A 14,298-nucleotide genomic window follows, 5' to 3' on the forward strand; every position below is an offset into this window, starting at 1 on the left:
GTCTTTATGTTGAACCATTCGAATGCATTGAGACAGTTAGCACAACAGTCAACACCTTTAAAATAATTTTATGAAATCAAACCCAATACCCTGAAACACAATTAGTCAGATACTTGAAAATTAAATAGTGGGAGTAATCGTAAATTGCCTGATAATGTGCCACCGATGAGACTGTTAGTGACATTCTTATAAACTCACCTGCACGTAACAAGCAGGTACCAGTCCCACTTCACCCAGGGTATTTCTAACCTTCCACCATCCAAAACCTTCCAATGATTTATCAATCAAGATCAATTGATCCCCCTCTAAGATACTCAATTCTCCTGGTTCACTGCGTGTGTAATCACACATTGCTATTAAAGTCTCAGGCTTATTGTGATCTCCCAATCCTGATGTAGAATATTTGTCTGCACATCTCTGAAATATGTCATAATCAAAATAAATGGCAGATCAGGATTCATCAAACATCTTGTCTACGACGAATGATGAGTAATTATTTTCAACCATCTGCAAGACAACTAAATGTATTCAAAGGAGGTTTTTCCAAAATCAAATAATTATGTATAATGTGAATAAAACCTGTCTCATGACAGGATGTGACATTATCAATTATTAATAGTCTGGTTATCAAACTTCTGATGTTAATTAATTGTTGGGTTACCACTGTCAGTGTTAAATACTACACTATAATTTAAATTTCTTAGTGCAATGTAAGTGTCACCTCTCTAAAGTCAGATCTGAGACTGACATTCTGTGGAATGAAGTCAGAATCCATATTATTGCGCACAAACCTACATATGCAGTGATCCCCAATATACTAGAGTCTAGCAGACTCAAGGTATATATTACACATCTGGTGCATAATGTTTTGTTGACGGCAATTATTGTTTAAAGACTAAGAACACTGTTGATATTTCTATGTAAATTGAATGTTGTCATTTGGAATTTATTTTTTTCACATTGATTCAGATTGATTTTTCTTTTTAAAATTGGGTTAAATATATGTCGTTAAATAAAGTAAACCTTCAGCAAATGGATTCCCTTTATGTTCAAAATCAGGAAAGAAAAATAGTGTGACAAAACTAATGTAAAGAACGTACCTATTTCCCCTTCGGACTTGGTATTTTAATCATATTCAGTACAATTCAGCTGATGGTACACAAAGTTTCTTTATTGCTGCTAAAATTATATTTTTAGTATATTGCCATATCCTGTAGTTTTCATGATTGCTGTCCTTCTTAATCATATCTTCATTAAACTTGTTGTCTTCTGTCCGTGTTTCGTATGTGAAAGTTCTGTTCAACTCAGCCATGTCTTTATCTTACTGACACCTAAATATATTCTTGTACCCATCTATTTATTTGCCAAATTGCATTTCAAATTATTCTTCAGCAGCATCATAAGTCATCAATTAACTTTTGTTCCAATGCATAGCAATGTTGATTTAAGAAATTTAAGATAAATGCACGGCAAAATGACAGTAGGCAAGATGAAAACATGGCTAGAAAAGAACACAATGTAGTAACTGCACAAATATTATAATATCTTCATAGAGTTGAACTTGAAATACAACAAGGATAATAATCACAAGAAATTCAAACATCTATTCTCTAGAAAGGTAAAGAGCCCAAAATTTCGGAAACAATGCATATACACTTAACTAAATTAAACAAATCTAAAAACACAGTATTTCATATGTACCTAAGCTGTTATGGGTACCTTGTTCATTAGATTAAATTCGAGTAACAGGATCCTCGTCTCCATCAAACAAGAGCCATAGTAGGACATCAGGATAGAATTTAAACAATCTTTTATAATAATGAATGTATAATAATCAGAATAAGATGGCAGGTGTTTGTGTATCAATAGCCTAATAATGTAGATGTTTATCGAGTTTGCACAACATAATATCATGTTGACTTACCACATACCAGGGAAATCTGCCCTGAAATCAGCCTTTACTTTTACACATAGGATACCGGTACATATATACAATATCTGCTAAAGATGTCAAATTTTCCACCATCAAAATGGATAATAAGTTAGATTTCAAGATTTCAAACTGATGAATATATTTTCGTTAAGTCAATAAACAATCATCTATAGCGAATAAACTTTTACCTGATAAATATCACAGAAGAAACTGAAAAACAAGAAGATCCAGAGTGTGTTGTTGCAGAACCGAGTCTCCTAGATAAAACTCTGAAAGGTTGACTGTGCATGCCAACCGATGGTCATTATTGTGTCAATGATAGAGATATGACGTTCAAGGCAAAGAATGCAGAGACTGCTCTTATCTCACGAGCTGTGATCTTCATGAAACGACACTGTTATATTATTCTATCCTTTAAATATTTTGAGATACCATGTATATTTGTGTATTTGTATCTACATTTGTAGATAATACACAGAGGATAAATTTTGTCTGATTTATACGTTAATTTAGATGTGTGAATAAAGCAGTCAGAAATAGTTTCCATCATCCTATCTTTGCCAAATATAACTAAAAAAGAATATAACCCTGTTTGACACAACCACCGATATACTGCTGAATCACTGAAGAAGAAAAAAAAACAGATGACAAGTGCACATCCAGTTACACATAGTAAGCATTAAAACACATATTTGAAGAGCCGTAATTTGATAGGAGTATACATGAGCCTAAAAACATTTAATTCTTTCTAAAGTAAATATCTTCTATCATATGTAGAACTGCAAAACAAAAAGAAAATAAGTGCAGTATGGCTGTATCACAAGACCAGAAGGACAAAGGAAAGTACACAAAAATACAACACAGTCGAAGAACAGAATGGGACACGTGAAAAAATAAAAAAATAATACGGTATATACAATATAAATAATGGCAAACCTGGGTAAAAAGTGACATCGTAGAAAATATTGAAAGAGGACTCATTAATAGAATGAAGTTGATTCCATCATTTCAGGGAAAAGATTTAAAACTAACATGATGAAAATGCAAAGCATTAATTTTGGATAGTAAATGAAATTCAATTATTCAAGTAAATTGTATAATATATAATAAAATATTACAAATGCAACTGAGAAAAAAAATGTATTCAGGAAATAGAATAAAGGAGAAGAACATACTGGTAATGGTAAAGATTGCATCGATGAAGGCTGGTATAACAATACAGGAAATGAACAGAATGAAGTCAATAATCTACGCTGAATATGGGAATGTGTAAAAATTGTGAAATATATGGTCAATAGATTTGCACAAAAGAAAGTTTAATACCACTTTGTTTAAGATATATCAGTAATACCGAAAATATTATCATACATATATGGATTACTGTTTTCAACAGGTAACATATATATCACCTTAAAGTCAACTAGAAAGTTTAATACCATTTTGTTTAAGATATATTAGTAATACCTAACATTTTATCGTACATATATGGATTACTGTTTTCAACAGGTAACACCTATATCATCTTAATGTCAACTAGAAAGTTTAACTCATTTGAAGGTATTAAAACAGCTCTCTTTAACAAGGTCACTATTTTAAATTAATTTAAAAATACCAAGTTTACTACCTTGAACTAGATTTTTTCATATTCAAAGCGTTCAATGTTAATACTGAAATACTACATATTAGACAAACAGCTTGCAGTCTGAGGATGTGGGTGGATGAAACTAATAGCAGCATTTGTTTTAACTCACCTGCACAAAAGAAAGAGGTACTAATCCCACTTCACCCAGAGTATTTTTAACGTGCAACCATCCTACACTCTCCAATGATTTATCAATCAAAAGAAATTGATCTCCCATTAAGAAACTTAATTCTTCTAGTTGATCACGTGTGTAATCGTACAGTGCTATTAATATCTCAGGAAAGTTATGATCTGCCAATCCTACTGGTGTATGATGTTTGTCATCGCATATCTGAAATAAATACAAACATGTTATAAACAAATCAAATACGGCATAGTAGATAAGGGTCTTCATATCTTGTCCATGATGAGAAACGAGTGAATGTTTTCAAGCCCACTGCAAGAATATTAATGTATTCAATGGGGTGAGGGCACTTTCTGAGCAAGCACTTGAACACAAAATAACTCAATGGTCAAACGCTTTCCATCCTACAGAGTAAAAATGAGACTGGCTGAACCACTCATCCAGACCAAGTCTGATGACAACACATACATAATATGGAACATATCTCACAGCACAAAGCTATATTGTGATGAATGTGAGAGTTCAGAGAAACATATCATAATTAATTCATTAATTTAACATATGCAAAACAATATCAATATCAAGAGATAATCTATGTTGGTTTGCAAATTTGGGTGGAATAAAAGTATAGTGAAAGCTAGGTGCGCTATAAATAACAGTCAATATATTAAAACTGTTTGATTTGTTATTTGCATGAATCAAAAACAGATATTAACAATGTTTAATGCAAGATGAAGCATTATAGATTCAATTTAATAGTTACATGGATACAAGAATGGTTCAAAACGCAGCCTATCAAAATGGAATAAATTATCGTAGGTTTGTGGATGTATAGCCCAGTAATGTGGAATGTTCATCACGTTTACACATCTGTATGCTAACCTTTTCACGCAATAATATGATGTCGACTTTGCCATGCAGCAGTGGAATCTGCCCTTACATGTGCATACAGTTAAACTATAAAAAATAGCTGCTAAACAGCTAAAGATGTCAACATGTCCACCATGGGAATTAGTGTGGAATATAATCTAAGCAAAATGACGAGACAATAGGTAATTCAAATAGTTTAATATATTTAAAAGTTCATCTAAGTCATTATTCTGCTTTAATGAACATTACTACTGACCGTATAATTATCTCTCTCTCTCTTGTCTTGTTCAGTTTGATTGAACATTTGCCATCATACTTCACTGGTCCAGAGACACAAGTGAAAGTCCTCTATTCTTGTCTTTTCACGGATTTTCGCCCTTTCCTCATTATTACATTGCGGTTATCTCAATCCACATCATTTAGCTTTACTTTAACAAACTAACTCTAGCAAGCAAGTTTGCCATTGATAAATTGCACAAGTGATCACATACTGGTTGGCCTTATCTAAGAATGTTTGTACTTCTCAGGAATTACACAGTAATCTGAAAGAATTTAGAGAGGCACGAAGATTCAACATGAATATGTATTTCATGTTCACTTGATCTTCTGAAGAAATGTTTCCATTTTAAGTTGGAGGCAAAGTTATCAAAGGTCCACCTTTATTTTTGTATATTCCTGAATATGGTGTATTGTTGCATGATTGCATGATTCTACAGTGTGAACGAAAAATGTGAAAAGTGTATTTCCTGCACGAACCTTCTTACATAACTCCCTAAAATTTGCCATCACAAACAAACCGGATGGCAGCAACTGTGGAATAGAAAATAAACCCTATGACACTCTTCTTTCCTCAAAGTATGTGGTCTTGAAATAGATTTACTGTGCAAGACTAGTTAGGTTTCTCTATTATCATAAGTGCAAGCATTTGGTCAAGAAATGTACCCTGGAACAAACTTTATTCTGCACAACCCAGTTATCTTAGAGCAATACATTTCAGACCTCCAACCACCCAATTCGTTGTGCCCCTTTCATATCCCAAAAGTAGTGCAAGCACTCAACAATCTGTGTTCATTGTACATGGTCTAAAACAAACGTCATTGCACAAAAAGCATTTGTATTCTTCTGGACATAGTAGCATTGACCCAGAACTGCCAAACCTAACAAGACCTTCTCAGAAAGGCATTCGAGTTTTCTTAAGTTGGACCCGTTTCCAGTAATGTGTAATTAAGTATCATATGCCACTAATGACAAGCTGAAAACATGCATTGAAGGTCCAGGTGTGTGATTTTGGACTGTTGCAGGGAATGTAAACACTGCGTTCAACTCAAAAGGATGTAAAGTTGACTTTAGTCTTAATTGCGTCCAGTACAGCTTCACAAACTACGGTTCCAAACCCCATGCAGCTCATTGGCTTTTTAATATCTGCCAACTTGACGTGATCGTTAAAACACAATTCTTCATCATTCCCGCTAACATGTGACATACTCAAATCAACACATGATGTCCACTAAACGATTGTTTGTGCCCTTCCTGCTTTTTAACCAAGAATCTAAATATTCCACTATATTCATTTTGCACTAATGAAACCTTTTCAAGAGATCTAGTGTTCTTTTCTTCATGACATGTTACTTATTGGACATAATTCGTAAAAAATAAAACCAAATGAGCAAAATGTTGATCGTGCAGACCTTTTTCATCACACTGCATGTGCAGTTTAAAAAGCCTGGAGTACTGTGGTAAAAGATAGTCTGGTTCCCTGAATAATTCCACTGAATTTAATTTGAAAACTGGATCCAAATTAAACGCAGACATGCCATTAGCCGGATCATCCCTCAATCAATCATATTTATATATGTTCTTTTATTCTGTAAGTCCATATTTTAAACATCATTTTCGTCAGACTTACAGCAAAACTGTAAAGATTTGCAGGTCTATTGAACTTTGACAAAATCAATAGTCCTCTTTCATACACTAGGTGCCAACCATCCACACAGTTTGGCCCTGGTCTGTGATGCAAACTATTTTTTCTGTTCAGAAACCAGTTGTACTCCTCGAGTCATACAGATTTTCATTTTTCATATATGGACACTGAAATTGACAGACTGTTTTACACTAGGCTGGATGCAAGCCATCCATAAAGTATGTTATCTACAAGTAATGTTATTATACAGAAACCATGTTCTGCTTTCTAGTGAATGTGACCTTGACTCCAACCACTGAACTCTGAAATTCATAAGCACATTTATAATGCCAGGTATAAGAAATACAGTTTGGCAAGCGAAGTCTGGTGGAGGTACTGTTCGGAAAAAAACAGTTGGACAGACGAACAAAAATCACACTGAATCATGTCTTATGGTAGGCATATAAAAGGAGGAAAAGACAAACGTTGGAACATATTGGTCATTTGGCTTTATGCTGTACCTGATTAACTTTATCCACATGTGTTCCCACCAAAATCACAGGCGGGATGCCGGCTTCAGAAGATGGAGCACAGGAATGTATAGAGTTTAGCCAAACATCAGTCAGTTCTGAAAATAAATAAAACATTACCAACATATATTTTACGTTTAATGATTTCCATACAAAAATCAAACAGGTGACAAGTATTGTATCATGTGACAATAATTGTGCTGTTCATCTTCATGATACATTTATATCTTGCAACGAACAAATGTGAGCATAGACCTGCAATGAGATCCCGCTCTAAGGTTCGTTAATAATGGCATTTATATATCTAGTTAAATACAACAACATACGGATACAACTCCTGAGTTTCAATAATACTGGTATTTATTCAGCTAGATAAAGACAAGCATTAATCCTACCACTTGAGTTTCGATCATGCAAGAGGATAGATAAGATAGCTTATAAATCGGAAGAGACTGACTGTTATGTAATGCAAATGCAAAGGTAAACATGGCAACAAAAAACAGATGAACAACAATGAATGCTTTCAACGCTTTTCTTGATCTCTTTGATCCTTTGTGAGATAATGCTGCGCTTAGACTGACTGTGTTTTACCGTTTAACATTACTGTGAATAATACATGTATAATTGCATTAGGTAGATGAAGTCATACTCACCATGAACTCTGCATTTTGTAATCCCTTCACTATCAAAAAAACACTCATCAGCCACAAGATCAGTAACCTCTCTACTGACATCTGAAACCAAGAGATATATGGCTCGTCTTGTTAGGAATGTCTGGTGTGTTGTATAAAATGCGTACTGCCCTGCGAAATCCCATACAGACAATGGCGAGACTTTGCCTTTATCATGTTTTAACTGATCAGTACTTTCTTGCAATAGTTTTAACATTTCCGTCATTGGATCCTTAATTTGTTCCTTGTCTGCAACATATGCATTACTGTCTGGAGTTATCTTCCCCTGAGGAGGGATGATGATTTGTATAGTGTCTGCAACATTTGCATTGGTGTCAGAAATCAACATTTCCCTCATTGGATCCATGCTGCCTTGTTCCTTGTCTGCAACATTTGTATTACTGTCTGGATTTATCTCCTCTTGAGGAAGGATATCGACCTGTAAATCAGCAGTAAGATTTGCATTGCTGCCAGGAATTAACATTTCATTTCCTGGATCCACCTTAACTTGTTCCTTGTATGTGACACTTAATTTGTTGTCAGGAGATCTTTCGTCTTGAGGAGGGCTCATAACTTGTTCTTCTTCATATGTAACATCTGCATTGCCATCAGAAGTTATCTCCCCTTGAGATGGGATTACAACCTCTTCATGAGCAAACCCGTCACTCACTGACTGTTTCTCAAGTAAGACCTTGGCAAGGCGCTGGAGTCGATATTCCTGTTCTGTATCTGAAAAACAGGAGAGATAGTGAATAAGACACATTCTGCTTTGAATGACCAAGGCAATCAAGTTTGAAATGGTAAGTCCCTAAAACACTAGGTACATATACACATGTAATAATTCACAATTTCCCTGTATAATCTAATGTTTCAATCATGTTTCCTAACTATTTTTCGGACAGGTTCCCATTAATTTAAGGGTCTGTCCTTAACCCCATGCAACCCAACCCCTTAAGTCATAAACTGGAGACCACCGAAATTTGGATGGAACAGCTGTTCTCAAGGAATTGGACCACATTCAGTGATTCACATCCAAAAGAGCTATGTTGACACAGTGGTTTGATGGTGGACTCGTGTCCAAAAGGCTGGACGGAGAATCAATTCCAACAACACGATCAGCTTGGATTCTCATTTATAAAGACGGATCTCATTTATCATGAAACTGATCTGAGAACTTGTGACTATATGATAACATGGCAAGTCTGAGGCTATATGACATGAACATGAGGCTATATAATAACATGGCAAGTCTGAGGCTATATGACATGAACTTGAGGCTATATAATAACATGGCAAGTCTGAGCCTATGTGACATGAACTTGAGGCTATATGATAACATGGCAGGTTTGAGGCTATATGACATGAACTTTAGGATATATGATAACATGGCAAGTCCGGGGCTATATGATATGAACTTGGGGCTATATGATAACATGGCAAGTCTGAGGCTATATGATATGAACCTGAGGATATATGATAACATGGCAATTCTGAGGCTACATGATATGAACTTGAGAATATATGATAACATGGCAAGTCTGATCAAGGTCAGTTCAGATGGTTGGTCTCCTGAATATTGTTAAGCCCAACACATATAATACTATATGTGGTAATTTTGCTAATAATTGAATATCTTCATACTTTTTTGATGCAAGCTCACATGCCAAATCTAATCAAAGTCTCATTAGACATGAAACATGTAGTCTTCACAAGCGAATGTAATCAGATGTAAGATCAACTTTTGTGCAGATCTCGCTCATAGCTTAACTAATCCAAAATATGGAGATATTAAATATTACATCTGATTAAAATCTGATCCAAATATGTCCTCAGTAAGGTTCAGAGCTCAACACTGGGTTCAAGAACACGTCATCAGTGTATGTGGATCCCTTTCATTCTTAAATTCGGAATATGATCAAAAATTGATCAGATATGTGACCTCACGATAGTTCACAAGCTCAGCAAATCATATGCAAGATAACCTCATTAATATTCATTTGTCTCACTCGTAATCAAATTAGTCTTGAGATCTTGATGATATAACCAAACAATCCAATTTTTTTTAAAAATCTGATCAGAAATGTGGCCTATCGAGTGTTCCAAGCTTAGTCAGTTAAATGCAAGATCAACTCATTAGTTTGCTTGGATGCGACTCTAAAGCAAACTACTCCGAAGTCTTGACAAGGTATACTTAAATAAGATGGTAGTGTGATCAAAGCTCTGACCTCTAGAGCGTTCACTAATTCTGCCAATCGGATCCAAGATCGTCTCATTAAATATGCATGAATGTTGTTTATAACCAAACTCGTGAAAGATCTTGATGATACAAGCTTGGATACCAAATCTGATCAGAACGCCTCTGGTGTGTTCACGAGTATGTGTTGATGGACAGATGACTAATGACTCTGGTGTATTCACGAGTAAGTGTTGATGAACAGACAACTAAATACCCTGGTGTGTTCAGGAGTAAGTGTTGATGGACAGATGACTAATGTCTGGTATGTTCATGAGTATGTGTTGATGGACTGATGACTAATGACTATGGTATGTTCGTGAGTATGTGCTGATGACAGATGACTTATGACTGATATGTTCATGATTATGTGTTGATGGACATATGATTTATGACTATTACGTTCACGGGTAAGTGTTCATGGACAGATGACTAATGTTTTGAGTGTTCATGAATATGTGTTGATGGACAGATGACTAATGACTGGTGTGTTCATGAGTATAGGTTGATGGACAGATGACTAATGTCTAATGATTACAATGCAAGAATTAGCTTCTGATACATTATATACCTGTACCAAACAAGACTCACCTGCTGATTTAGACAATAAAAGGGTGTTATTTACAGCATACCTATACTAAATAGCAATGCATTCCTGTTCTAGACAGCGAAAAGTGTTATTTACTGCATACGTATACTAAATAACAATGAATTCCTGTTCTAGACAGGGAAAGGGTGTTATTTATTGTAGATATCTATACTAAATAACAATGCCTTCCTATGCTAGACAGGGAAAGGGTGATATTTATTATAGATATCTATACCAAATAACAATGAATTCCTGTCCTATACAGTGAAGGTGTGCTATCGATTGTGGGTACGTACACTAAATAACATCTTGGTTAGGTGAATGAAAGTGTGATATTTTTTGTAGATACGTATACCAAATGACAGTGACATCCTGGTCTAGACAGTGAATATGTGCTATTTATTATAGATAACTATTCCAAATACCAATGACATACTGGTCTAGACAGTGAATATGTGGGGACATCCTGGTCTAGACAGTGAATATGTGTTATTTATTATAGATAACTATTCCAAATACCAATGACATACTGGTCTACACAGTGAAAGGGTGTTATTTATTGTAGAGGCCTATGCTAAATAATGATGGCATCCTGATATAAACAATGAAAGGGTTGTATATTGACCCGATTATACAGAACATCAGTTAATGGAGAATCAAATTAAGTATCATCATTTGAAATCGACCAAACTGAAGATATCATCAATAATGCACACTTTAAGTATTAATTATTTTTGATAATTAAGGGTTTTGAAAGTGCTCTAATTCAAGGATAATAAAATATTCACCCATTCTATTGATGTGCTGCTATTAAATTGGCCTACTGGTTTTCTCAGTACGGTTTTCATTTTATTTAGAAACATAAGAGTTGTATGTCTGCTTGAAACATTCTATACTGTAATGTCTATAAGTTTGATGAACTGACACCATTGTAAATGAAATTTTGTCCCAGTCAAGGAGTAGGAGTGGAGACACAATCCTTACTAACTTTTATAATGTTTTTAGTACCTCAGCAAAATTATACTTAAAGAGAACTTTCCGAGTCAATAATTCTGAACTATTTCTAATATAAAAAACAGGCTTCAGTTGATGTAGAGCTGCAATCCTTCATTGTCTGTTCCTGCAGTATACACTGAGTTACTTCCCCTCATAGCTATAATAAGGTAGATTAACTTTCTTCATGACTATACCAAAGTGGATTGCATGCAGGCATGACTATCTCAAAGGGTTTTATTTCCCTTCATGGGATCTCAACAAGAATGTTCTAAGAAAAGACATTGCACGGAACCTGTTCAGGAGAGATGACTGTTTTGCCTGAATAACCCCTAGCATGGATACTGTAAGTATTTGTTTATACAACATATATGGGTTTGGGTTATGCCTTAACCTAGCATGGACCTTGTAAGTATTGCGTTTCTCCAGCATGTGTATGTTCGGTTTATGCCTGAAGCACCCCATAGTACGGATTCTGCAAGTACTGGGTTTCTACAACATAAGTGCATTTTTCAAAACAAAACTGACCAGAGAGCAGACAGTTCTCGATTTTAATAGTAATGGGTATATATCCATTCGTCAAAATTATAAATTTGTTTCAAGTAGATGTTTGAATAGAATATAATACATTCATTAATACACATGCGCTGCTTCAATTTGACTACTAAATACATGGCAGAAAATACATATTGGTAATACACACATGTAGTGCTTCCATTTGACTACTAAATACATGGCAGACAATACATTATTGGTAATACACACACACACATGTAGTGCTTCCATTCGACTGCTAAATACATGGCAGACAATACATATTGGTAATACACACATGTAGTGCTTCCATTTGACTACTAAATATATGGCAGACATTACATATTGGTAATACACACATGTAGTGCTTCCATTTGACTATTAAATACATGGCAGACAATGCATATTGGTAATACAAAACATGTAGTGCTTCAGTTTAGTTACTGAATACACGGCTGACATATTTTTGCCAAGGTATGCTTAGAATAGTGGGGAATTCTAATCCGCTTTTCAACTACCTTCTTTCTAATGAAAAAATAACATTTTTATCACATTTAATTTCATTTTTAATACTGGTAGGGGAATATACTTTAAATATTTTTCAGTTAGTTGACTCTTATGTATTTTGTAATGTGCTGCAACAATTAAAATATTTATGAAAAAATATAGCATCAATTTGCTGTGAAACTAATGATGATATGTGACCACATAACACATTATTCCTAACAACAGAAATTGATAAGCATTATTATAAAGCATTATTCCAATAACACCAAAAAATAACAAAAAAAAAATATAATGCAGCCTTAAATTAAACCATGCTTGACAATTAAATAGAAATTCCCTTACTATTAATTTCGCAAGAAAAGAATTCCTGATATTAGGGATGGGGGCCTCAAAATGTCATTGTTATTATAATCCTTCATGTAGTATACCACTGTATGACTTTACACAGAAAACGTGTATTCTGTGTTATCGCTTGTATCAACACCATTATATGACTTTACACAAATAGAGATTCTTCTTTATTATTACATATATGTACTCCATTCCATAACTTTACACAGGCTGTTGTTGTTGTGGGGTTTTAACGCAATATTTCAGAACACGATAGGCTATACATGGCGGCCAGTATTAATGGTGGAGAAAGAACCCGGAAAAACCCCGGAGAAAACCACCGACTCACGAGAAGCTACTGGCAAGCACTCTCACATACCCACATTGGCCGAATCCGAGACTCGAACCGGCGCAGACAGAGGTGAGATGGCAGTGATCCGTAACAGAGACGCCAATATATGTTATAGGCATCTCAAGCACTTCAAGATGTGTCCCTTACGTAACATCCTAACATCAATATATGTTATATACACCTCAAGAATTTCAAAATGTCCCTTATGTAACATCCTAACATCATTATATGTTATATGCACCTCAAGCATTTCAAAATGTGTCCCTTACGTAACATCCTAACACCAATATATGTTATATTCACCTCACGCATTGGTAGATGTATCACTTTTGGAACATCCTAACAGCAATACATGTTATATGCATCTCAAGCATTTCAAGATGTGTCTCTTGTGTAACATCCTAACACCAATATATGTTATATACACCTCAGGCATTTCAATATGTGTCCGTTTGTAACATCCTAACACCATTATATGTTATGTGCATCTCAAGCATTTCAAGATGTGTCCCTTATGTAACATCCTAACACCATTATATGGTATATACATCTCAAGCATTTCAAAATATGTCCCATATGTAACATCCAAACACCATTATTTGTTATATACACCTCACGCATTTCAAGATGTGTGCCTTTTGTAACATCCTAACACCAATACATGTTATATGCATCTCAGGCATTTCACAATGTGTCCCTTATGTAACATCCTAACACCAATATATGTTATATGCATCTCAAGCATTATCAAGATTTATAACTGATGTAAAATCCAGATCCAATATACAACCTGTGAAACATGTTCAAGATGTAATCCTGACATAACATCCACACACCAGTTTACATTGTATGATTCTCCAATATTTTCAAGATTTGATCTTGGCGTAACATCTCAACCCACTATAACTCATATAAATCTCAAGTATTTTCAAGATCTGACACCGGCATATCATCCCAACACATTATATCTCATATGAATCTCATGCATTACAAGATTTGACCTGACGTAATATACCAAAACCAATAATATTCCATCACAAATTTCACATGGATCTCAAGTGTTTTCAAGATTTGACCTTGACTTAATATA

At 34.7% G+C, this 14,298-nt stretch overlaps 1 protein-coding gene across 1 annotated transcript in view; it reads right to left on the reverse strand.

Moving 5' to 3' along the window:
* The window catches only part of LOC149772535 (uncharacterized), a 132,801-nt gene that overhangs the window by 85,448 nt on the left and 33,055 nt on the right, over positions 1-14,298 (reverse strand). Inside the window, exons 6-9 of the mRNA XM_089947643.1 lie at positions 7,653-8,399; positions 6,991-7,097; positions 3,685-3,906; positions 199-417 (exon numbers count right to left, since the gene is read on the reverse strand). Of these exons, the coding sequence (XP_089803769.1) occupies positions 199-417; positions 3,685-3,906; positions 6,991-7,097; positions 7,653-8,399 (1,295 nt within the window). The remainder of the gene's footprint in view (positions 1-198; positions 418-3,684; positions 3,907-6,990; positions 7,098-7,652; positions 8,400-14,298) is intronic.

Source organism: Sinohyriopsis cumingii, unplaced genomic scaffold, assembly GCF_028554795.1.
Source record: "Sinohyriopsis cumingii isolate HCF-2022 unplaced genomic scaffold, ASM2855479v2 utg001397l, whole genome shotgun sequence".
Taxonomy (NCBI): Eukaryota; Metazoa; Mollusca; class Bivalvia; order Unionida; family Unionidae; genus Sinohyriopsis; species Sinohyriopsis cumingii.